General features: G+C 38.4%; 1 protein-coding gene across 1 annotated transcript; it reads left to right on the top strand.

Moving 5' to 3' along the window:
• The first annotated feature begins 1,002 nt into the window (after positions 1-1,002).
• On the top strand, positions 1,003-26,039 carry esyt1a (extended synaptotagmin-like protein 1a). Its single transcript, XM_027145044.2, has 31 exons — positions 1,003-1,490; positions 3,627-3,668; positions 8,052-8,186; positions 8,272-8,345; positions 8,450-8,522; positions 8,607-8,696; positions 8,944-8,999; positions 9,218-9,338; positions 9,904-10,080; positions 11,256-11,338; positions 11,445-11,493; positions 11,703-11,792; positions 11,924-12,025; positions 12,127-12,198; positions 13,302-13,388; positions 14,772-14,921; positions 15,157-15,324; positions 15,535-15,711; positions 16,820-16,902; positions 17,021-17,069; positions 18,526-18,615; positions 18,695-18,790; positions 19,829-19,900; positions 20,266-20,352; positions 20,534-20,680; positions 20,779-20,903; positions 20,996-21,094; positions 22,736-22,867; positions 22,992-23,097; positions 23,429-23,478; positions 24,681-26,039. The coding sequence occupies exons 1-31, from the start codon at positions 1,179-1,181 to the stop codon at positions 24,706-24,708; spliced, it is 3,222 nt and encodes a 1,073-aa protein (XP_027000845.1). The 5' UTR covers positions 1,003-1,178; the 3' UTR covers positions 24,709-26,039.
• The last annotated feature ends 1,072 nt before the right edge of the window (positions 26,040-27,111 follow it).

Raw genomic sequence — 27,111 nt, 5'->3', positions numbered from 1 at the left:
CTGGCTTTGCTGTTATTTGATCATGGCTGCTATGTTAGAATTTGCATGTAGAGCTATTGTTTTTCAGGCATTCAACACATGCAACTGAACTAGAATAGTAACTGTTTATCATCATTAGTAGCCTTGTTAGTTTTCAGCATTATTGTGTTTGTTGTATTTTAAGTAGGTGTAGACTGTACTGCTGGTCATAGCAGGTCTACAACATGGTTACTGAGTGTTGTTTTTTTAAGGGTAGTATATATGGAAGTATATACACATGCAAATACTTTATTTGGAAAAGCAACATGATTAGGGATCAAACATAAGGCATGTGACCGAAATATATATTTTTAGAACCAAAGCACACAATATGATCACTTAAGCCCAAACATAAAAGCCTAAATGATAGTGATTGGTATGTAATGAACATGTTATTTAAATCTTTCCAAGAGAATACTCACCATGTGTATCGTTCACCATCGTTCACATATCGTCTATTAACCTACTAAATATCTAAAAAATTGACAAAAATTAATGTCAGTTTTTGCAGGTGTTGCATGCTTTCCCTGTGCTGTAGGGGTTTCCATTGGATACTCCAGTTTCCTTCCCCAGTCCAAGTACATGCATTGTAGGCTGGCTGTCCTGTATTGTGCCCTGTGATGGGTTGGCACGCTGTCCTTGTGCCCAAAGGTCCATGAGATTGACTCCAGGCTCCATATGCCTTAGTGTAGGCTAAACAGTACAGAAAATGGATGGATGTAAGAAAAAAAGGGTTAAAAGATTTTCCAGCATATAGTTTGCTTATTATAATCTTTGGAAACACTTTAGTTCTTTTGGTTCAAGCTGCACCACTAAGCACAGTGGTTCTAAGCACTATATTTATACACGCTTATTGATGGATAAACCGCAACAGTGTGATTGAACCGATTTAGATGTTTTTGTTAAAAAAATAAAAAAAGGAAGCAACAAGCAAGGAGGGCGCGAGCTTCTGAAAACCCGCCCCGATGCGCCCGCCCGCCTGCGCGCAAAAACTCCACTCCAAATGATTCCAGGGCAGCCACGTAGCCCTCGAGAGAGACGTCTGACTTGATCTTTTCTAAAACAAAGCGCAAATGATTGCACCTCTACACTTGTGAAGGAAAGCCTTTATCCCGGGGAAAGGGATTGTTTTTTTGTTGTTGTTGTTAAGGCCAGTAACGATGCAGCAGGAGGATGCGGGGCCGCGCTCCGGTACAGAAGAGTCTCTTGCTCACGACACCGCCGGCAAACAAGCCGTTTCCGTGCTGCTGTCTTTCGGAAAGTGCCTCGGCGCGCTGCTGCCCGTCTACCTGGCTGGATATTTCGGCTTCAGCCTCACTTTGGTCCTGTTCGGCCTCGCTGTATATATGGGATGGCAGCAGCACCGCGATCGGAAGCTTCAACGCCTTCAAAGCGCAATGTATTTACAGGAAAATGAGCAGGATTTCACCACAACACGAGTGTACAAGAGCAAACGAGACTTGCCTGCATGGGTAAGGCTTTAAAACATGCTTTCGAGATGAATTCGACGCTGTGTTCCACTCTGTGTGTGTTTAAGTGTGGAGTAAACATCTGGAAAGCATCTCTCAGTTGTACATCTGGCAACATACTCATCTATTCATGACCAGGGCATGTGAGCATGCTTACGTAGAACTCATTTGAATTGCTTTACCTAACCATTACACAAAGGTCTGTACTGTAAGAAAGTGCCTACACGAGCTATTATTATATATATATATATATATATATATATATATATATATATATATATATATATATATATATATATATATATATATATATATATATATATATATATTCCTTCTGTTTCTATACTTCTGTAAAGCTTTGAGACAATGTGAATTATACAGATGAATAAAATAGAATTTTAATGAACTCCAATGACCTAAGACGGGTCAATAATGTGTAGAAAAGGAATAAATTTGTGCCCCCATGTGACACAGACCTGAACATACATAATTAAAGCATGAGTCATGTATTCATGGCTTTACAAAAAGATCTAACCACTTCTATACCCTTTATTTTTTCCACCCAGACGAAACAGTTCAGCGTTACTAAAAGATCTTTTGTAGGAATGGAGAGCAATTACTTTTACAACTTTCACCGTATCATGTATTATTCATAGATCAAGGTTACTGCACTTATTCTAATATTGTTATATTGCACTTAATATTGTTGAGGTGTTATAACAACATCGTATTGTGACCTTGCAACTATCATAAGGTTCCATCTGCCAATCAACTCAGATGGAGCATTTTAATACATCTCTGAAGGTTTTTAAGATTATAAACACACATCCCTGAGCTGTCTGTCTAACCCTAACCCTAATCCTGTCTGTCTCAAAACTGTTAGTCCCGCCCTTCTATGTTCTCCGATCCTTCTCAATGTTTCCAAGGTTCCTCTCCTCCCCCATTACACATTAACGCCACCACATTCCACAGCCTGGCCAGATCCTGGCTATATTTGGACATCTAAGAATCAGATCTTCAGGGTTTGATATGAGATGTGCAAAAAACGAATCACATAAAAACATCAAACATCTGCGTTAAGAAGGCCGGTTTATATCTCCCTATATTTCTAAGAACTGATACTTGTGTCCAAATACAGCCAAGATTTGGCCAGAGTTAATGTGGAATGGGGGAAAGATCCAGAATTAGTTTAGCAGAGCAGGTAGTATCTGTACTGTAGTACCACACTTCCTTTCTCTAAACATACCTGGTTTAAATTAAAAGTACCACAAACTCCATACACTCTTAGAACAAGGGTTTCTTCAAAGTTTTATTGGATAATAAACCTTAACATTGCAAAGATTGTACATGGAACCTTTCTGGGTTGATTTGAGGGACAACTTCGGGACAATTAGCCATTTGCTTTATCTCTACCTAAAAAGGATGACATCGCAGTACTTTAGTCTTTTAGTCAGTCCAGCTCTCTCACCTCCTCATCTGTATACTCAATCCAAACATTACACTTTTTAGGTGAGAATATTTCAAAATCCAAATGTATTTGACGATTTCTTATTAGGTTCAGTTTACACACATCGTGACTACATTGAAACAGATGTGTTGCGTTTCTGTTAAAGTCAAAATTCAGTGAATATTCTTACTTTTATATTAGAATTCGTTCTCTTGATTACTTCTAAATGATCTGTGAAGAATTTAGTTAATCATAATCCACCATTATACAGTACATTATAGTTCTTAATTTTTTGAATGGGTTTAATCCAAGCGCTAATAACCCCAAAAACAACTTGGACCTAATATGCTCTGTAAGTGGAAAGCTCCATGGCTCGAATAAAACAATACAGAAAATATTTGTGTAATCTTTTTGTGTACATATGTGTGCACTATGCATTTTTTAAGTTTTCGCTGGTTACAACAAAAAAAAGAAAGAAAACTCCTGACTTATTTATCTTAAGCCTAATCTCATGACTTCCTGAGAAACAACAGAGACTCACCAGAGTGTGTTTATTTTGCTCTTCCTCTGATGATGTCGAATTTTCATGTTGAATCATCTGACCCTTTAAATATTTGCCAGATTACCAAAAGTCAGCACTTTTCTGTAAGATGGGGAAACACAATGCTTATTTATATTGTTGTATCTTGCAGGTGAGTTTCCCAGATGTGGAGAAAGTTGAATGGCTTAATAAGGTATGTTATAATGCTACTATACACAATTACCCTTGAAGTGAAATGTAAAGAAATATGTTAACATGTTCTGATGCTTGGGTAAAGGTTTTATTGTCCCTTGAGTGTCCTTATCTTATGGTCCAGCCTTTCTAGTACAGTATAATCACCAGAGATCAGTGCACATCAGTGCTGAGCACTTCATCTGCTCTCACACACACTATTGTTCTGTTGGAAGAATATAATAAACTGCACAAAGCAGTGATTGTAGCAAGGTCTTGTTTTATTCTCTCTCTCTCTCTCTCTCTCTCTCTCTCTCTCTCTCTCTCTCTCTCTCTCTCTCTCTCTCTCTCTCTCTCTCTGTTTGTCTGTCTGTTTCTCTCTCTCTGTTTCTCTCTCTTTGTCTGTCTGTTTCTCTCTCTCTCTCTCTCTCTCTCTCTCTGTCTGTTTCTCTCTGTCTCTATCTCTCTCTCTCTTTCTCACTCTGTCTGATTCTCTCTCTCTCTCTCTCTCTCTCTCTCTCTCTCTCTCTCTCTCTCTCTCTCTCACACACACACACACACACACACACACACACACACACACACACACACACACACACATGATCTTTCCTAAACACCTCATAAATAAATAACCACTGAATCCTGTCGCTGTTTATTTCTTGCTACACAACCTATAGTTTGTGTAGAATTCTGTAAATACATCGAGCATAACACCATTTTTATTTCCCTTCCTGGCTTGAGTGTAACCAGGAGCTTATACATCACAAGCAATGATAAGAGTCAGTGTACAGTAAATTATAACAGTGACGGTATACAGTGTCATATTCTCTACCACAGTATAAAGAAAGAAAGAAAGAAAGAAAGAAAGAAAGAAAGAATTCCCGATTCTGTTTCTACGGATGATGCTGATTAACCATCTATAACAGGACAGCTTGGACACTAGTTCCAGGCTTGTAGTAAGCTCTGGCTGGACGATCTAATGCTGTTTCTATAGTAACGGCTTACGTAGGGACCTGTATGCCAGACTCTTCATAAAACGCATTAAAAAAGCATGTGTAATCACTGGTAATCATGATGTCGTTTTCTATGTGGAGACACAGCTATGTATTTAGCTTTTCTTGGAATGAGTCTCTCTGCAAACCCAGTGTCAGCACTTGGTATCAGATATCTGTTTTCTGGCTTGGGAAAGAGTTGAGGAAAGACATGAAGTACATGTACTCATTAAAAAACACTTCCAAGTGAATACAACTGATGAAGGTTAAGAGTTTTGCTTACTTTATCATTTACATTTAAACTGAACTCTGACTGACGGATAGAACACTCTGCCTGTCCTTATACTGTATGTGCAATATCTCATATTCCAGCACTTTGACTGCACACAATGTTTACAGAGTTTAAAGACGACTCTTATTTTCCGCTTAGTGAGAATCTCCCAGTATGTCACGTTTTGATTGCATCCATCGTACAGCACATTAATAATCTGTCATTGTCTGTTTATTCATAAACAGTGTTTATAGTCTGCTACTTTTGTACTTGGTAAGAGTTTATTTATCATTTTTGCAGTGTTTCCTTGTGTACACTTTACAAGAATCTCTTTGTATACAGATGGCACATGAGAATTGACCGCACCTCAAATCCTTAAACACAGACACCCCCCCCCCCCAAACTAGTCCAGCTCAGTACAGAATCAAAGAAAGTAAATTCAGCTAGTTGTAGTGTCTCTGTAGTTAAGGCTTTGTGTTACAGAAGGTTGAGTGTTCAAATCCCATGACTGTCAAGGTTGTGTTCTTGAGCAACGTAAATCAATTCACTCAGTATAAACAAACGAACCATTTTATCACCACAACTCTGATAGGAAATGAGACGTTTGTTTTTCCTTTGAACAGAATTTACAATTTTAGATGCTTATGTACAAGGACTTTGGGTGTTTCAGGGACCAGAAATGGGTTTGATATCACCATTTACTTTTAGGTGAAGCAAAGAACTTCTGTTTCTGGAACTTTTCTATGAATATATTGCACATAGTAGGGTAGAAAAAGACATAAAAAATCTTCACAAAATATAAATAGTCTCTACCTTTTTTTTTTATATTAGCTATGAACCAAGACTTATGTGACTTGACAAAAATACAGTGTTAAACATGAGCACAACAAAACTGGCCTTTATGACAGTTATAAGCAATCCTGTTTTCAGTCAAATGAGCAAATGTACTGAATTGTTTTGTAATGTTATGTAAGATATTTCAGTACTTAAATATGATATTGTGGGGTACGTTAGTATTAAAACCCTGTACATTGCTCTATACAGTAAATTACTGGAAAATTCAGTCAATCTTTTTTTCAGTGTTGCTGTTTTTTTCAGTAGTTATTCGTTAGAACTGTTTTCAGGCTTCTTGGAACCAAACCACAAACCTCACAATACAGAAATAACACAAGTCTAGAAGAACTTTAAAAAAGCTTTATTTATCATTGGGTTTTGGCTACTGGACTTCAAAACTGATATGAAATAACTGAATAATGATTAAAGATCAACACTCCTCAGAAACAGTGTGAAGGCCATGGTTTTGCAGTGTTTTGTTACCATACCATGTATTTGGTTTTCAGGAAGTAATACTTAGTTGGTAAGGAAGTGGTCATTGTGGGGAAAGCTGAATATGACAGGATGTTATGTGATGACTGAAAAAGCTGTACAGATGTACAGAGGGTATCTTTCTAAACGTTTAGAGATGGTGTCGGATTGAAGCGTAGTCTTTTCGTTACTAAGCATTTAGTCTGTGGAGCTTGTTATTAAAATTGTTATCACTTTAACACTTTAAAGTCAGAGGTGTGTTACTTGCACAACAACAACCTGCTGCAGTGTTGCATCATCTACTGAATTCTTATTACTACTACTACTACTACTACTACTACTACTACTACTACTACTACTACTACTACTACTAATAATAATAATAAGACATATTCTTATTCTTTTCAGTCTTATTTTTCTTATGGAGTTTTAAGCTTTAAGCATATTATTTTATTAGATGGAAATTATCAAGTGAGTTCCTGTGAATTGGGGTTCATGCAGAGAAGTGCAAACATCAGCCACTTTATTAGGAACACCTGCATACCTGCGTATTCATCCAGTTTATCCAATCATATGCCAGCAGTACAGCATAGAAAATCATGCACATAAAGATCAAAATGAAAACGTCTTCTGTGTTTTTCCTGTCCACCATGGTATAGAGTGGTTATTAGGCAAACATAGCTTGCGGTTTCTTCCCAAAACCTGATTTTTTTTAGGGCGTTTTTCACACCATTAGGTGTCAGTTCCCCAAAATGTTGTGTGTGAATGTTTTGTGTGACTCACATATCTGGCACCAGTGTTGAATCTTTGCTTAGTTCTGCATGTTTTCCTTTTTCCTGCATTAACAGTTCCTTCGGCCCGTTACTGCTGTAAGCCGTAATCAATGTTGTTAGTGTCTTTTTGCCTACTCAACCCTTCTTATATATTTAAAATGCATCTATAACTCCACTGTCTAATCTCCGGCAAAATCAAGCATCGTTTCCTGTTCTGTTCTGTTCTAGTTCTTGAAATAAATTTTACGGTTTGGATAAAACAGACAGATGGAGAATTACAGTCATGTTTAGATTTTTAGTTGCTGATGCACTTCTATCCCACCTGATTGATATAATGATGTCAAGCCAAACTGTTATTTAAAATGTTTTACAAAAGATTTAAAGGAAAAAATGAGGGCAAAAATGCTTTCTAAATAATGTTTCTGCAGTGTTTGCTGAGGTATGCTTACTTCGTATCGTCCTCTCTGAAAACAGAACCTTAAAGTAATCTGCTCATGTTATACAGGAAACCAAAATGTAAGCTAATCTTGCCGATGCTGCATCTTGTAGCTGATTAATCTTTGTTTAGTCATCTAATCAGATTTCGTGATTACCAGGAAACTTCAAGATCATTTAAAGATGATTATATCCTGAATCTTTAATTTTTCTTGAACATCTTCCACACTTAAAGTCACTGAGGTCCATATTGATCTTTGATGTGAATATTGACCTGGATCTGCATGATTTTATGTGTTTTACTGCAGCCACACGATTGGCCGATTTTAATAATTGCATGATGTTCCGGTACGAATCATTAATTTATTATTGCCATTCGATGTGTACTGTGCTAGTACTCAGGTTTATCAGGACGTCTTTGCAGAAGATGCTGAGTTAGCGAGACTGTGTTGAAATTTTCTACAAAGATAAAAAGATGGAACCAAATCCAAACTCTCTAAAGCCACTCATTTCAACGTGTAGTGAAACCTCCATGTTACTTTCACATCTTTTGTTGGTGTGTAACTGCTAGCTGTGACTAGCTTTATGTCTAACTAGCTAAAATGATTTATATTGATGATATTGTGTAGATCCTGAAGCAAGCCTGGCCTTTTGTGGGCCAATATTTAGAGAAGCTTCTGGTGGAGTCGATCGCACCTTCGATCAGATCCTCCAACGCTCATCTTCAAACGTTCAGCTTCACAAAAGTTGACCTGGGGGACAAGGTACTGTACAAGGCTCACAGATTTAAATTGATTCATGTTATATTCTACTATGTAATACTTCAGATTCAGATATTTGTTTCTCCAGCCTGTGAAGGTGGTTGGAGTGAAGGCCCATACTGAGCATGATAAACGTCAGGTGTTGCTTGACCTGTATATCAGGTGAGTCTGTTCACTGCCCTTTTCTTGCTGGAGTTAAAAGATGTGGAAAGAAACATCTAACCGCATCTTTATGAACCACTTCTGCTACTGATCTCCGTTTGTAGCTACGCTGGCAACGTGGAGATCAACGTGGAGGTGAGGAAGTACTTCTGCAAAGCTGGAGTGAAAGGAATTCAGGTGAGCGAACAGAACCTCTGCTGTATTTCACAAAAGATTAGTCTGCATTCAAATATTCACAAATATTCTTTCTGCTAATTTCAGCTGAATGGAATGCTGAGGGTGATACTGGAACCGTTGATCGGAGATGTTCCTCTTGTTGGAGCCATCACCATGTTCTTCATCCGGCGACCTGTGTGTTTTCTGTATATTTGATTAAAGATAAATATATTTTTATCATAGTTTTAAGAAACAAGAAGAACCAAAATGAAGTTGTGGCTATTGTTTAAGGAGATTTAGTAGTTTTTGTAAGAAATTAATCAGAACATCATATATTGTGTAGAGGACATAGGATATAGGATTTTTTTTTCTTATATTATTTTTTCAGGACTGTTTAATTCTCTTACTTGCTGATTATTTTTTCTTTCTCTCTCTGCTACAGATGCTGGATATCAACTGGACAGGACTCACAAACTTATTGGACATTCCAGGTCTGAAGTAAGTTTTTCACTTTTTTCTTTTTCTTTCAACAAAAAAAAAAACTGAGCCATTAGTTTACTGTTCCATTTATATTATTGTGCAGTGTTTTGTCATCTGTGTGTCATCTACCAAGAATCATTGGGAAACTGGCCTGATTATTTGAACTCTGTCGAGTTCACCATGGTGACTCGCAGATAATCAGTGTTGCTCCATTTTCCCCCTGCGTTCATTTACAGTGCCATGTCGGACACTATGGTAATGGACGCTATCGCCTCTGTCCTGGTGCTTCCAAACCGCCTCACTGTCCCTTTGGTGGCTGATTTACAAGTAGCGCAGCTCCGCTCCCCACTTCCAAGGGTAATGCAATATTCAGCAGCTACGCTACAGTCAGTCACCTTCGTGTGTGTCTGTGTGTGTGTGTGTTCATGTCTCATTAAACACTATTGCTAGCTAGTAAAGGAATGCTCAATTTTCCTCCACAAATCAGAATGATAAAATAGCTCTAAAGCACAACCATCTACATTTAGTTGCATTGTTACTAACTTTGCATGAATTCTCCACCAAAATCAAGGTTTCTTCTTAATGTTTGATGGAAGATAATTAAATAGCTAATAGTTAATTAGCTATTTATATTAGTCGGTGCTGTGCATAAACCCATCAGATCTAATCTGCTGATTATTCAGTTAATTTCCTCTTTATTTCACAAACATGACACCATCTCACTTCTCACAGCCACTCCTCAGCTTTCAGGAAGTTGTGTCTCTTAAAATGGCTGATGTTCTAGAAACTTCTGAGACAGAACCTACATCTATAACATCTTTCACTTGAAATTTGATCAGTTTAAGTTCAAGCCTGTTTGTAACGTGATGTAACGTTAATGCAGCTTGTGAATCAGAACGACGTGCTTTCTTTTTTCCCGCAGGGCATCGTTCGGATCCACTTGCTGGAAGCCGAGAACCTGGTCGCCAAGGACAACTTCATGAAGGGCGTGATCACTGGCAAGTCAGACCCGTATGCCTTGGTGAGGGTGGGCACGCAGACGTTCACGTCACGCCACGTAGACAACAACCTCAACCCACAGTGGAGGGAGATGTACGAGGTGTGTAAAACATCACATCCCTGTGATCAGCAGGGTTAACGATGTGATGTGATATTTTTCACTGGTTAGATTCGTCTTTGTCAGTTCTTTTCCACCAAAATATGTTTAGACAACATTTTTTATGTCATTGAAAGAAGACACATTGAATTAAATAACAGACACCTGTAAAAGTTAGCTGTAGGGACAAAAACAAGAAAGACACAAAAACTTTTCAACATTGTGTTTGTACAAAGAATTCATTTATTTATATCAAGTAACTATTTTATCCTGGACCTACAATCTATATAATACCACTATAACACTGGCTCAAGGCAGGAATACTGGCCACCGGGGTGGGATCCCAGATTAGAATATGACATTTCATTACACAGATACTGTACACTGTATGTATGTAAGTATTTTTTTTTTGCCCATACTTTATGTTTGATAACTCAGTCATTGAGGGGTTAACTCTCAGTTCTAGTCCCAAGCACAAATAAAATGATAGGGGTTGCGACTCTCTAACAGAGAAACAACTTTATATTTCCGCTGCTTGGGAAAACCTGCTGGCTGAAATCTGTCAAACGTCCAAGAATTACTTGTTAATCTTGGCTAGGCTTTCTGCAGCGATCATATCGGGTAAAGAGTCAGTTTAATAAACGCAGTCAGTATGCATAAACGTGCTAAATCCTTGCTGTGGTATTTCCTCCCACAGTGAATGGCATGCTTTTGACAAGTTGTTGTCTAAATTAATTCAGTTTAGAATCAGATACTGGACAAAAATATCAATACTTCATTATGTAAACTGTGTATTCAATCCACCTTGACAAAAACCAAACCCCAAGACAGACTGTTGCGTGGTCACAAGAATCCTTCACATGAGTTTGTGTTAAATTACCAGACTAATCTGTACTGAATACTCTCTTTGTTTACTCATGGTTGTTGCTGGGAGAATAGGCCATGGTTTAAGACTCTGATGTTTAACAGTAACTATGTGTACAGTAACCATGCATTTTTTTTTTTAATTAGAAACTATACCAATGTGTTCATCATGTGTTAAGAACTGAAAAACAGAGAGGTTAGGGATTTGTAAAAAAAAAAAAAAAAAAGGGTTCTGCTTTTTGTGTGTGTGTGTGTGTGTGTGTGTGTGTGTGTGTGTGTGTGTGTGTGTGTGTGTGTGTGTGTGTTTGTATCAGGTTATAGTTCATGAGGTTCCTGGCCAAGAACTGGAAGTGGAGGTATTTGATAAAGACCCTGATCAGGATGATTTCCTAGGGAGGTATGACACTAGTTTGTTATGAAAAAAAATTACATTTTTCGCCGCTTTCTTACTCTTTCCCCTCAATCTCCTGACTTGCTCTTCCGCAATATTCTTTTGCTCACAGGATCAAGTTGGACTTGGGGGTTGTTAAGAAAGCACGAGTTCTGGATAAGGTTAAGACGATTTGTTTTTTTATCTTCCTGCTGTAAAAGCACAACTATTGTGTAAACTTCTGTTTTCCTGTGTTTCTCATTTTTACAGAAAATGCATGACTCACTTTTCTCCTTCCTTTAATATTCAGTGGTTTAGATTTGTCTTTTTTTCCCCACTCTGATTAAAGATGGTTCAACCTGAGTTTGTTTCCCCCATTCTTTTATTTCAGTGGTTCATTCTGATGGATGCACCAACTGGAAAGGTTCATCTGAAACTGGAGTGGCTTTCACTGCTGCCCTCTGCAGAGCGCCTTACTGAGGTTAGAGTTCACTCATCGGTCCATTCTAGACACAGTTTAAGCCTGGCGATTTACACAACTACACATGATCCTTAGTAAAGTCTCTGCCGCTTAATTTGCCACCAAAAAATACGTAATATTTTATTCTACAGGTCCTCCAGAAGAACCAAAACATCACCACTTTCGGTAAACCCGCTGATCCTCCCTCCTCCGCCATCTTGACCGTGTACCTGGATCGGGCCCAGGATCTTCCTGTAAGTCACACTTTCATTTCTGTTTTGTCTTTACACTCTGATTTTGTGTAGTTTCTGGTGTACCGGCTATTTAGATTAACCTGTGGAGTGTTTTCATGCAGATGAAGAAAGGCAATAAGGATCCTAGTCCTTTGGTGCAGCTTTCTGTTCAGGATACCAGCAAAGAGAGCAGGGTGAGTCTTTAACTTCTGCTAAACATCCCAATATGTACAGTGGGATGTAATCGATTTATTGAATATTGCTTTTTGTAATACAAACAGTAATACAAACAAAGAAAATACCTGGTCACCTTCTTTCCCGCTTCAGCATGCTCATACTTTACTTAAAGATTAAACAATGAACCCTAATCATGATCTCACATTTCACACTGTACATTTCTAAACCTTAGCTTAACCTTTTTCTTATATGCATATTAGCAACAGCAACAACCATGACTTGGTCATTACAGAGTGTGACGGCTTTAAATAACAGCTCTTCTCGCGCTTTCACATCAGTGATTTAAAAAGGAAGGGTCTGTTGTATGCCCGAGCAGGTATAGTTATGCTTCATAGCTTTGTAATCTTTTTGTCACATAGTTGACCCTAACCCAGGCCAGGCGTTGTCTGATATCTAGTCACCTGAGGTATTTCCTCCTTCACTAGATGTTGTTCGGTGTTTGGCCGACTGACACTACCGAGCTGTCTTTGTTAAATGTTGCGGTGTCCTGGTTTTCACATATTGTGAGAAAAGAACCATTTAGTTTCTGATTGGCTGTCTGTTGCTAAGCATCTAGTCATAACATTCCAACACTGCGTCTTTTCACTTTCACACTCAAAACGTTTCGGAGTTGTAATAGCTTACACTTCTAATTTGTAACCACTTCCGTTAGAGAAAAGGATATTTGGCGCCAGTCCAAATATGTTAAGTTCAGGAACAGTTCCTGAGGATGCTTGTCTTGAAGGTCAAAAAACTGCCACCCCCCATACTCACACACGAACCCCCCCATCACTGTCACTTCCTGTTTAAAATGGCATGCAATCCATCCCATGGCCATAGGGGGGTACAAAGCAATACAAGCCCAAAACAGAGCAATGGGAAAAACAAAAACAATATAAATTTTTCTTTATGGCACCTACAGAAATTCTAAATTACTAGTGCGAACCTTTCCTCTACTCAGGGTTAAAAGCAGATGATAACGTTAACGTGGGGTTAAATGCAGCGTTAAAAGCCCTAATATTTTCTAAACCGATATACATACATTACTTCTGAACACAGTCCTCTTTTTTCCCCATTTCAGACTTCTTATGGATCAAGCAGCCCAGTCTGGGAGGAAGCTTTTACTTTTTTCATCCATGACCCTCGCAAACAAGACCTCGACATTCAGGCAAGTCTCATTACTAACCGATTACAAGTTGCATTATTAGTTATGAGGCTTTAATAGTTCGACAGCTTATGATTATCTTCACTGCTTCGTCAGAACATGTTGAAGAAATGAGGTTTTAAGACTCTAGATATCGAACTAAATAGATACTAAATTTATTCACTTCACAGTCAACAAACTTGCATGATGTAAATTCAAAGCATCATAAAATGAAGGGGTTTGATCGAATAAACCATGTTTTCATGTTAGAGAAGTCAGAGAAAAATGAGAAGCCACCGATTTGCATCATGTAAATTGGCACATCATAAGCAAAGGTCAATGGCTATGCCTTGAACTTTTCTACATTTTTTAACACAGTGAACCTGAACATAGAATGAACCTTAGACTGGAAATTAAGGACTGGGATACAATGTAGACCATAATATTGAAGTGGTGGGAAAATAAATAAATAAATAAATAAACAAATAAATTTATATATATATACACACACAATTATACAACAGGTTTGCTACATAAGATTTGGTTTCTAGCGATGTTCAAAGCAGGTATTACACTAGAGTTAGAGACATCGTCAGCAGACATAGTAAAGTATACATTTTTTCCTGAATATATCGTTCAACATAAAATATGAAAGCTCATCGGATGACGAGAAGCATCTTTTTAACTGGAGTGTACAAATCAAACTGAGCAAGCTGTCAGGCTGGAAAGTGAGAGTAGCTTCTTTGTGGATGTATTTCATCTAGCAGAGCACAGATAAGCAAAATCTTTAGCCATACTGTATCCATAATGTGGGTTAGTATAATCAGTGTTATAATCAGTGTTAACTACCTTTTAATTTCAATTTAAAGTTTATAGAAATATTACATTTGTGCATTCTGAAAATCTGCCTCCTTTCTCCCATCGCTCTCTGTGTCTCGTTCTGTTTCTCTCTGTGTGTCTCTCTGTCTTTGTCATTCTTTCTTTCTTTCTTTCTTTCTTTCTTTCTTTCTTTCTTTCTTTCTTTTCTGTCTCTCTTTCTCATGCTCCACCTCTTTTTCTCTGTCTGTCTGTCTGTCTGTCTCTCTCTCTCTCTCTCTCTCTCTCTCTCTCTCTCTCTCTCTCTCTCTCTCTCTCTCTCTCTCTCTCTCTATCTCTCTCTCTCTGTCTGATGTCTGTCTGCCACTCTCTCTCACGCTCTCTCTCTTTCTATCATGTGCTGTCTGTCTGTTTTCTCTCTCTCTCTTTCTCTCTCACTCTCTCTTTCTCTCTCACTCTCTTTCTGTCTCCTCTCTTGTGCTCTCTTTCATTCTCTCTGGCTGTCTGTCTCTCTTTCTCTCTCTCTCTGGCTGTCTCTCTCTCTCTCTCTCTCTCTCTCTCTCTCTCTCTCTCTCTATCTATCTCTCTCAGGTGAAAGATGATGACAGATCTCTGTCTCTGGGTAATCTGTCCATCCCTCTGTCTCGCTTGCTTTCTATCGCTGAACTCAAAATGGACCAGTGGTTTCAGCTGGAGAACTCGGGCCCTGCGAGTCGCATCTATTTGAGCATCATACTGAGGGTAAGAGTGCTGTATCCAGTCAATCTGTCAGTGAAAGGTAGACTGGTATTGGTTGTAGTTTTGTTTTTTGGCATTTCTGCAGATATGATACCGCATAAATTTAATAAATGGTTAAATGTGTAAAAACATTTGTTTGAGATGCAGAATAAATTGGATTTTTGACAGTTGTTAAATGTTTGTATTTCAATGTATTGGAGTAGAACTGTTTGCTTTGTGCTCTGTTCCAATATCTCAGATACTTTGGGTTAACGAAGAAGCCATTCCCACCTCACCTGTATCCCCACTGCCCTCTGATCCATTCTTTGGAGGAGGAGAGGAAGGTATCATCTCAGACACGACATCAGACAAGAATTCACGCACTCGTCCACAGCACACAAGCCCGGATGCCAATTTTGCCATGGAGGTGAGTGTCCACCACACAACTACATAAGATCTGAAAGGTATGGGTTAGAGCAATTTTACTCTAATATACTCAATAGTGTCAAGTTAATCCCATTACCTTTAGGGAAACTCTCATACGTATGTGTCTTTTATCTTAATTCTTTTATTTGAGCTAGCTTTTGAATAATCATTGCATTAAAATGGAAAATATCTCACCATCCTTCTTTTCCAGGGTGTTCTGAGGATCCACTTGAAGGAAGCCCAGGCTCTCATAGCTAAAGATAGCTTTATGGGTGGTATGGTGAAGGGCAAAAGTGATCCTTATGTAAAGATCCGTGTGGGAGGGACTACCTTCAAGAGCCGAGTAATAAAGGAGAACCTCAACCCTGTCTGGAACGAATTTTACGAGGTACAGCAGCAAGATTAGAAATGACAAAGTTATAAGCATTTTGTTCAGGATAATGCCGTACAGCGATGAGTTGATAGTGTACAGATCTATTAAATGGCAAGAGATATTCACTGAACAAAATAAAAAATGGGACGAAATGAATTCAATTCGATTTCAACCTCAACTTTATTTGTTTAGCGCTTTTAACAATGGACATTGTCTCAAAGCAGCTTTACAGAATGGAAGAAGTATAGCACAAAAAGTTCAAGATTAATATTAGACTTGAGCAAGCTTGAGGTGACTGTGGTGAAGAAACACTCTCTTAGATTAAAAAGGAAGAAAACTTGAGAGTTATCAGATCATCCTCATTTTGTTGACACTGGAGGGTGCGATTATAAATTGTTATGAACACCTTGAGAGTCTTATTATGAATGATGTCCTTTTTACATTCATATACAGTCAGTTGGAGCTGAGTAACCAGAAGCTCCTGGTTAACCCTGAGCTCTTAAATGATCTCAACATCTGAGTTTATTATAGATTCAACACCAACTCCTCCGTACCGAAGCCTTGAAATGGTAAATGATAGAGATGTAGTGTATGTAGAGTGTTATTTTGTGTATTGATTAGGAGGTTGTTGTCCTCAAAGACCACATGTAGTTGCCATCTTCTCTATGAATGTCCGAAATCTTCATGAAGCGGAATCAAACTGGAGCTGGATACATTTTTACAAGTTAATAGCTGGATCTAGTTCTGTCTATTAAAAAACAATAAACTGAGACTGAAATGTCTATTCAGGTCTCAGATGAAACTTAACACTATTCAGACAGTTGTGGAGAAGATGAAGCTGATTTTAAAACACGAGCGTGTGACGTAATCTGATTTGGGGGATTTTTCATTACATTTTCTCCAACCCTTCATATAGCACAAATGTGCTGGCTAGTAGATGACCGTCTAACACCTAGCCTGCTCTTGCTACTCTGTGGCTTTTTTGTTGATATATCTATCTGTGGATTTTGATCAGTTCACGCTAAACATACGTAAGCGTTCCCTCGTTCTCTGCTTTGCATCGTCAGTGCAGAGAGCTGCGTATAAGTTATTCATGGCTGATGTTTGCTTACTCGCTTTGCAGGTCATACTTACGGCACTCCCAGGCCAAGAAGTGCAGTTTGATTTGTACGACAAAGACGTGGATCAGGACGACTTTCTCGGCAGGTAGCAGATTGACGAACTTTTCGAAATTCTTCTAAATGCTTCTTCTAAATTTTTTACATTTATGCTATTATGTTATGTGCTATTATGATCACAGTTTTGATCATTGTTTCTTTGGCAGGTTCAAGCTGAGTCTAAGTGACATCATTAGCTCGCAGTTTACTGATCAGGTGAGACTTACTGCTTAATATGTTCTGAAGACTGACAAGCTTCCATTACCAAGGAAAAACTCTCTTAGATCAAAAAGGAAGAAACTTTGAGAGGAACCAGACACAAAAGGGAACCCATCCTCATTTTGTTGACACTAGAGTGTGTGATTATAAATTGTTATGAATACCTTGAGTCTTATTATGAATGATGTCCTTTGTACGGTCATATACAGTCAGTTGGAGCTGAGTAACCAGAAGCTCCTGGTCCTGAGCTCTTGAATGATCTCAACATCTGAGTTCATTATAGATTCATTTAACACCAACTCCTCCGTACCAAAGCCTTCAAATGGTCAATGATGGAGATATAGAATGTGACATACAGTTGCATATGATGATATGAAGATATTATAGTCATTTTCATCATCAAAGTCTTCCTTCCACATCTCATAATGGTTATCTTTCCAGAAAAAAGGGAGTTTAAATTTTCAAGGGTGGCTAAGATTCCTCTATTGCTCATATCTCTGCTATGTGATAACAGTATAAGGTTCTAGATGAATTGCAGACTAAAAAACACACACACACACACACACACACACACACACACACACACACACACACACACACACACACACACAAACACACAAAACCTTGGGAATTGGCACTATTTTTCTCTTGAGTGCATGAAACAAAATTTAAACAGATGTAGAGTCACATGATGTAAAAAACACATTGTCTACATTAATAAAAATTTTTTTTATAATATACCAATAAATCAGAAATATAGCATTCAGCGTCAGTTCAGGCAGGCCACATAGTCAAGCTCGGCTATCAGCTGATGTGAATTTTCTAACCCCGCCCATCAGCTGATCTGATTCCTAAGCACGCTATTGGTCCCGTTCCAACAGGGCGCCCTATTTAAATGCATTTTTCAGTCTGACTGCTTGACTGTTTCCTCTGCATTGCTGCAACCCCCCTCCTCCCCTAGCTCCTCCTTAAAACTTTGCGTGTTTAACTTAATCAGTGTCATTCTGTTGTCACTGATGCAGGCTCTGTTCTAAATGGGGAGGGGGATTTTATCTGGCTGCTCTCCCAGTTAAATGGGAGATTGTGCCCCCACGAAGCTGCTGCTGTTCCCTGACTAGCTTTCATGGAGCTCATGAAAAGTATGGACAATTCAGAACAGAGCCATACCGCCAAATGTAAATTTCATAAGCTTGCAAATAAAAAATTTAAATATGTCAAAGAATTGTCTTTATTTTGACTCAAGTGGTCCTATTTTACACAACATAAGTACTTAAAATAAAGAGTTTCTCCAAAACAAATAGTTTTTATTTATCACTTTAAAACCAGAGAGCAGCACAGTGATTTGGGTGACTATTCAAATTAGCAGACATGACTGAAAATGAAGTAAAAGTCTTTACAAGAAACTTAAATACTGACATAAAGGAGTTCCCGTTTATGTACCTGTGCGTTATAGTGGTACGACTTGAATGATGTGAAATCGGGACGAGTTCATCTGATGATGGAATGGGTGCCGAGAGTTTCAGACCCGACCCGACTTGAGCAGGTGAACCTTTGTCCATTTTCTATAATTACATCCTGCTTCGTGACGTGTGAGTCATTTTGTCTTGTTGTTGTGTTGTTAGATTTTGCATTACAAGTCTCAGCAGTCGTACCTGAATAAAGCAGTGCCGGCTGCAGCCATCCTCTTCGTGTATATGGAGCGAGCCTATGGTCTGCCTGTGAGTCTCTCTCTCTCTCTCTCTCTCTCTCTCTCTCTCTCTCTCTCTCTCTCTCTCTCTCTCTCTCTCTCTCTCTCACATTCTCTCTCTCACATTCTCTCTTTCTTTCAGTCTGTCTCTATCTCTTTCTCTCTCTCTCTCTCTCTCTCTCTCTCTCTCTCTCTCTCACTCTTCTATATTTATGTCTGCCTATCTCTCTTTCATGCTCTTCTTTTTTTCTCTGTCTGTCTGTCTCTCTTGCTCTGGGTCTCTCTTTCTTTCTATCTATCTCTCTCTGTCTGTCTGTCTGCCACTCTTTCTCGCTCTCTCTTTGTCTCTCTATCACATGCTGTCTTTCTCTCTCTCTCTCTCTTTCTCTCTCTCTCTCTCTCTCTCTCTCTCTCTCTCTGTCATATTCTCTCTTTCTTTCCATCTGTCTGTCTCTCTCTCTCTCTCTCTCTCTCTCTCTCTCACTCACTCACTTTCTCTATCTTTTATGTCTGCCTATCTCTCTCTCATGGTCTTCTTTTTTTTCTCTGTCTGTCTGTCTGTCTGTCTGTCTTGCTCTGTCTCTCTGGGTCTCTCTTTCTTTCTCTCTATCTCCCTCTGGCTGTCTGTCTGCCTCTCTCTCTCTCTCTCTCTCTCTCTCTCTCTCTCTCTCTCTCTCTCTCTCTCTCTCTCTCTCTCTCGAATTTCTGTCTGCTAGAACCTCAAATTAAACTTCTCACCTTGAATTATGTAAATATATCTTGTTTGTATGGTGGCGATAAAAATGTAGAGAGCACCAAAATAGGTTAATTTTAACATTTGATACTTTTTTTTAAAGACTCAAAAGTTAAAAAAAGATAATTGTATTCAAAAATATGCATTGTTATTGCCTTGAGCTCTAGCTACTGAGTCGGTTTTAGGGAGAAATATTACTCAAGGCCTTAGTGTGTAACCTTAACCAATTCTCTTGTGTGTGTCATGGTAATGTGTGTGTCATGGTAATGTGTGTGTCGTGTGTGTCATGGTAATGTGTGTGTCGTGTGTGTCATGGTAATGTGATGTGTATTGTAGTTAAAGAAGAATGGACATGAGCCAGTTGTGGGAGCTGAGCTGATTCTCAAGAATGTTTCTTCCAAGAGTAAAGTAAGATTTTTAAAGACATAAAATTGCATAAGAATTAATATTTGTACGCATTTTTATGTTTCGTATAATGTACTGTATCGGTTCTTTAAACCGGAAATGAATACGGAGTAAGTGACATTTCAGACACAATAGGCTCAATTGATCTGTTGTTTTTTTTTTTGCTCCGCTGCTGGAAATAGACCCAAAAGAACGGCTACTACGCTTACTTTATACCCCATCAGCTAGCTAGTTATATGTCACTAGCTCTTCTGTAGTAACCATTTAAAACACTCTTGGCTTGACCGATCAGATTAATTACATAGACTGGAACAAACTACTGTAGTATACAATGAAGTACCCATTTGTGTGTTTTTGTTTTTTAACAGCTTGCTGAGCGCTCTACATCTCCACACTGGAATGAAGCGTTCTGCTTTCTGGTCCATGACCCCAGAGAGGAAATGCTTACTGTCAGAGTGAGAATACGCACTGAGCATATTGCAAATCACATAGAAACTTTATCTGAAATTCTATTTTATTTTTTGAATATTTTGTTTATTGATGTGACTGACTTGTTGACGATGTAACTGTGTGTGTGTGTGTGTGTGTGTGTGTGTGTGTGTGTGTGTGTGTGTGTGTGTGTGTGTGTGTGTTTAGCTTTCTCACAGCTGGGGACAGCCCCTGGGTGCAATGGTGCTACCTGTAAAAAACCTACTAAAGGAACCGGCCTTAGTTCTGGATCAGTGGTTCCCTCTGGATGGGGCTCTGCCTGAAAGTGAGATATTGTTAAGGGCAGAGCTCAAGGTAATGCTAAAATTTTACGGAAGCGCTGTTGTGTACGAGTAAAATTGAATACAGTTCTTTTGGTTAAAAATACTAAAGATTGTCTATCCGTGCACCAGCTGCTTCACTCTAAGTTAGTAGAAGGTGACCATGCTACTAATGTCAGTGAAGAGGTGGTACACAGAATCCCCAGTGCTGAGACAGACAGTCAGGAGCTCAGACACAGGACAGCTCCTGCCCATGGGTGGGTCACTTACCTACTGCCTAAATCAGTTTAGTTATTACTGTTGAATTATTGAGACACTGGTTTGCTGACAGTGTTGTGTGTGTGTGTAGAGGCGGAGATGCTGGAGCTAGTGGGCGGGGCCAGGTGAAGCTCTCTATAGCTTACTCGACTGAGGAGAACAGATTGGTCATCACTGTCCATGGCTGCAGGTTTGTTTCAAACACACATACGTATGCGTATATATAGTTGTGACTCATAGATTGAGGGACTTGTATGATTATGGGTCCTCGAGTCAATCTTGGGTCCCTAGGATAGGTTTACAGATCCTATGTGATTGTCACACTAATGCACTGTATAGAGGCAGAACCAATCAGCTACTTTGTTATGCTACATTACCTTAAAACCAAAGGGCACACCTCTGGGGTTGAGGGATTGATTGTTAAGTTGTAGGCTGATTGGAATCTCTAAATTGTCTGTACTCTGTTTGTGTGAGTATTTGTGACCTGTGATGGGTTGACGTCCCGTCCAGGTCTTTCCACACAGTGTGTCTGGAGTTCCCTGGGATAGGCTCCAGTCTCCCTGTGGCACTACACAAAATAGATGGAGTTCACAAAAATAGTAGCTCAGGGAATATATTTTGAAAAAACTGAAAGGACTCAAGGTCTTTCCATCTCTTCCCCAATTATAAATGTTGATTAGATTTGTTCCTCGTTCTAACTCGATCCAAAATGAGGTCATCTGAGCCTTGATTAGCATTTTATAAAAGGCATATAGCATGAGAGGATGTTAATTGCTAAATTGAATCATTAAGTACACCTGCAAGCAGCTACACTCATATTTCTCCTAAAAAAAAAACTGTATTTTTCCTTTCATTTGTCACCTGCCCTTCTGTACATATTCCTGTCGTTAGGCATTAACATCAGATCTTCTAATAATGTCTGGGAATTACGAAGCAACAATGATAAGTTCTCTCTTGAATAATTACATCTTTTGAGTTTGTATCCATTTATACGTATATTTAAAGTTCCTCAGAAGAAGTTCCTGTTATTTTGCTTACTTTACCGATGCTATATATAGTTATTCACCCACACCGTGGCATTAAAGAGGTAACGGATGTATTACATCATGAATTCATCTCAAGAGTATTTCAAGAAGTGTGCAAGCTGAAGGCATACATACACACAAACAGTTTCTCTTCTTAAACACAACTAATTTAACTTCTCCTTTCTCTTTTTATCTTGTCTACTGTTTTATCTTGTCTACTGTCAGCAAGATTACAGACAGATTAAAAGTGGATGCAAATGCAGGTCAGTTTAATAGGAACCAGTTCCAGCGAATTAAAAGTTCAAGATAGTAAAAGAACAAAATAATCTCGATCAAAAAGCAGGCTCGGAAACATCACCGAGACTAGCGAACTAAACACAAATTCCAAACTAAAACAATGGTGCTTTTAAACACTAATACACAGAATATTAATATAGAAGTAACTAAACACAGGAAGTGCATGCGGTGGATGAAAAGGTGAGTCCGGGGCAGCCGTGTTTGTAGGCCATGATAAAACAGGGTCTGGGTTTCAGGGATGTGATAGCTTAGTGTTTTAGGTGTCGGATTACTGATTAGAAGGTTGTGAGCTTGAATTCAAAGTCCACCAAGGTCCACTTTTGGGCCCCTGAGCAAGGCCCTTAACCCTCAAGTCCCTGTATGAGGATGTCTGCCAAATGCCATTAATGTAAATGTATCTAATTTAATGCTTTACGCTTTTTGTTATTCCATTGATTGCTATCTAGAAGAAATCTTGGATTTAGTGAAATGCATTTATTATTTAACATTTTTGCTGTTCTTCCATTTAGAAAGTTGCCATCATGCTCCAAGGAGGGTTCAGATCCTTATGTGTCCTTCATCCTTCATCCTGACAAGAACAGAAACACCAAGAGAAAAACAAGCGTCAAAAAGCGAGACCTCAATCCAGAGTTCAATGAGAGGTAAACGTTTCCATCACAGTCTCCAGCGCTTCAGCAACAAACTAACACCTAACACCTTGAGCTGTACTATAGCGTTAGTGGGTTTGGGAGAGTTTTCACCTTTTTTCATCACCACTGTCTTTAGGTTTGATTTCCACCTTTCCCTGGAGGAAGCCGTGAAAAGACGGCTGGACCTGTCCGTCAAAAACAGCGGTTCTTTCATGAGCCGTGAGAAAGAGACCATTGGCAGGGTACGGCAATGATATTATAAGTCCAGCTGTGATTACTTACAACATCACCACTGCGAGTGTTATATTGATTATATACAAGTTTTATAAGAGAGACATTGAGATGGAGAAACTAGACACAATTGTCAGACAAAAAATGTATACCATTCACTAGTTAGTGTACAAAGTATTGCACAAAACATTCAATATTGTCGTTTTTAGCTACTATAGAAGATTAATAAACCTATTTTATGACATTTGTGTATTGTGTATTTCTTCCATTGCATGATAGATTTTTTTTTTCATATTTTCTATAAATACAAAGTAACCAAGATGATTTTTTTTTGTCTTACAGCTACAGTTAGATCTGAAACAGATTGACCTGAGGACAGGGGTAACACAGTGGTAAGTGCTTTAGATCTGTCCGCTTTCCACTTCACATGCTGTTTCAGTTATTCTTTAAAGGAATAAATTCCAACCTGAAATACATGACGTGTTTATATTGAATTATTTCTGATCTGCTTTGTAATTTTAGCTAGTTCGTAGGTTGGTGTTGTATTTTACATTATTCTTGTGAGACGTAAGCGATTGGGTATCACACCGACGTCACGTTAAGGGGTGGTATTGTGTATGGGTTTCACCGTTAGCTCCTAAAAATATATGACTAAGAGAGTTTCTTTTTCTCGCTCGGGATTTTCCAGTGATATTCATTGTCATATTATTACATATTATTATTACATATTATTACATATTAAACACAGACGTAGTGGAGACTAAACACCGAACACTTTCAAAAAACGATGCAGCTGTATGATGAAGTCATGTCAGAGACCTGCCATGGCGATTTAGGGATGTTCAGGGTGACATGAAAAGTGTATTTTTGGAAGCTGACTTGTTTAGGCAGACTATACAGAAGAGGAGGTGAGATAGTTGGACAGACTAAAGGATGAAGTGCTGCTGTTTTACTCTCTTTACACTACGTTGACACATACAGCGACTCACACAGACAAAGTGACTAGAGACCAATGAACTTCTGAGTGGCGTAGATGTGGGCGTGTCCAGTGACGTAACTAAAGTCTTTATACAAATAAGGAGCGACTCGGTGCAGCAGAGTGAAGACAGTAGAGCACATAAGATCCCAGGCGAATAACACACACGCTGCATCTCCTTCATCTTGTGGTGAATTGTATCCCCCTCTAGAATATTTAATTTTAGCGCTGATTGGAAATGAATGGAATGCTAATCGATCCACCTACTGAAAAACACTATTACTATGGCAACCAGTAGAAGAAACGCCTCCTGGAGACTTCATAGTACAGCAACCGGAGATTTGCACAGATAAAATCAGTGTATGTATGAAAATAGCTGTAGCCCGGAGACGACGCTGAATCGCACTTGTGCCGGTAATCTCATCAAGACGAACACGGGAACAATGTGAAAGCATTTAAACAAAACTCGATCAAAAAACTCAATCTTGGATGCTGTCGAAGATCACATGATCTTCTTCCTTTTAAGATCAAAAATTCCTGAATCTGTCTAGTGTATCGTTTCTGTTGAGAGCTGTATCTATTTACATGTTTACATTCTCTTCTTTTTTCCATTTTCAGGTACGATTTAACAGACGAGACCAATTAATCTGGCCTTTTGTATGCTTACATGACAAAGCCATTGCACCTGTATGTCTGCATGCTGCTAATGTCACTTTACCTGTACAGCACAGTGAAGGCGAATACATTGTTATGCCATTTTCGCTCTGTGCTTGCTCCAGTTTCCAGCAATACCAAATGCATCGTTCGACAGACTGTAACTGTCAGTGCATGCCAGCAGAATATTATGTGCCATTTTGACCCAAAGGGTATACAATTTGAGAAAGAACGGGTTTTAACCAGACAAAGCACTAAAACAGTGTACCTCTATGGTGATCTTAAATAGAGTTTCCTTGATAAGTTTGATCATTTTAGCATCGAAGACACAGGTTCTCATGTTTTTCATATTTTACCGCTTTACACAGCCGGTGTCTTGAGCTTTTTAAAAACTACCTGTAGGTCAACTTTAAAGAGTCATTCAAGCTTGAATTTTTAAACAAATATTAGTTCACCTCAGATGCACTCAGAATACACTGAACTAAACAGTATATACAGTTGTCACTGGGCTGCCCTTAAGGGTACTTCTTTTGTAGCTTTCACATGTAGCTTATAGTGTATCTTTAAAACTCATTACACATTACATTAACACAAGGACTATTACCGGTTATCCAAGTTATACCAAATGCAACTGTCTAGGTCAAAGCTACACATTAAAGGTATACAAAGTGTGTGCGATTTTAGTGACTACTCCAGTGACAAAGAAAGGTAGAGTTTAGTACTGTTTCTTCTGAGAGTATGTACACACATCGTTTAGCTAGATGCTGGTTTAATTGCCTTTGTGTTTGCATTTGTTTTTGTTTGCTTTAAACATGGTTGCTCACAGCATGGAACATTTCTGTACACTGTGCTTCGACGTTTCATTGTACGTGTGTATATCAGAAATGTCGAAGAGACTGAGTTGTTTCGAATTTATCGAAAGATAAATATCAGAAATGTATCACTGTGCTTTTTTTTTTCTATCCATTCCAAACAGATTTGAGATCATCTTATGAGGACTAAACTTGTGGAAGTCTTATATTTTTGTAGACGTGCCAATTTATCATGTTACGTGCCATGTTATATAAAGAAGAATATGAGGATTTGCAGTCTGTTGATGCTGTCATTTAAAAATCTTTATTGCAAAATGTTCAATTAAAGATACTATTTGCACTTTAAATGTGTTTTTCAGTTGTGGTCTTAAACCAATGTCTCCTGGATTTTGTGCCCAAAAAACACTTGATTTTGCTTCTGTTTATTTTTTTTTTATTTAATTGCATAAAACTATTTAAATATGCAAAATTAATATACCAAATAAAAGCACATTCTTCTTTTAAACTCTAACTAGTGATATGTAACTTTCTATAAGCGCTGTACTTGAGTTCAATACACTTGAATCTTGGGCTTTCCCCCAGTGTGCCTTCTGATGACGTCATGCTGTACTTGACGTCAAGTACTCAACCCCAAGAAAAAACCCAAAACAACTGAAACTGATACCCAGTTTTTGTTTTTGTTTGCTTGGGGTAGAAAAGATCAGATTAACATTTACTCGATTGCCACAAAAAAATACTTTTTTTTTTTTTTTTTTTTTGTAAAAAATCTGCTTATTTTGTGTGTATTTGGGTGTGTACCGGATTTCATTATCATTAAAATTAATATTTCATTAAAATATCTACTCTTTGTTAGATTTATAAACGGTCATTAGTGTATTAATCTAATCAAATCCTTAACAGACAGCCTAAATACAGATTAAATGAAAGGTCAACCTTGAGGAATTTGGAGGTCAAGTCAACACCTTGAACTCTTTGTCATATTCTTCAAACCATTCCTGAACCATTTCTTTGCAGTGCTGAAGCCACTGCCATTGGGGGACTAGATCATCTAGCTGGTCTGCTATAATGTTTAGGTAGATTATAGTGTCAAATTAACATCCGACCGAATGCCAGGACCAAAGGTTTCCAAGCAGAACATTGCCAAGAGCATTATACTGTCTCTTCCTCTCAGTATGTGGTAGTATAGTGTTTATAGTGGTGGGCTACCATTTCGAAGGTTGTGGGTTTGATCCCAGGTCCACCAAGCTGCTACGTTTGGGTCCCTGAGCAAAGCCCTTAACCCTCAATTGCTCAGTTGTATAAACATGAGATAATGTAAGTCGCTCTGGATATAAATGCTGGAAATGTACCTTTACAGTACATATTATGGGCTACAATATGTGAAGAGAAAATATTTTGAATGTAGCCAGATTTTTGTCATATTTCTTATATTGATTATAGATTATATTATTTATTGTTAAATGTAAACTGCACTTTATACTAAATATCATGACTCTTAAAACACTGTTTGTACAGGCAGATTAGTGGAAAGGAATGAACAGTTGTTAAACTGTTGTTTAATATGTAATGAAAACACAAGAATG

This window comes from Tachysurus fulvidraco, chromosome 23 (genome assembly GCF_022655615.1).
Source record: "Tachysurus fulvidraco isolate hzauxx_2018 chromosome 23, HZAU_PFXX_2.0, whole genome shotgun sequence".
In the NCBI taxonomy this organism is placed as follows: Eukaryota; Metazoa; Chordata; class Actinopteri; order Siluriformes; family Bagridae; genus Tachysurus; species Tachysurus fulvidraco.
This window is presented reverse-complemented; position numbering and strand designations above follow the sequence as displayed.

Coding starts and splice junctions, on each gene's coding strand:
- esyt1a (XM_027145044.2), top strand. CDS start 1,179: ATGCAGCAGGAGGATGCGGGGCCGCGCTCCGGTACAGAAGAGTCTCTT. Junction 8,523..8,606: donor CTGGAGTGAAAGGAATTCAG/GTGAGCGAACAG, acceptor TGCTAATTTCAG/CTGAATGGAATGCTGAGGGT. Junction 23,098..23,428: donor AGAAAGAGACCATTGGCAGG/GTACGGCAATGA, acceptor TTTGTCTTACAG/CTACAGTTAGATCTGAAACA.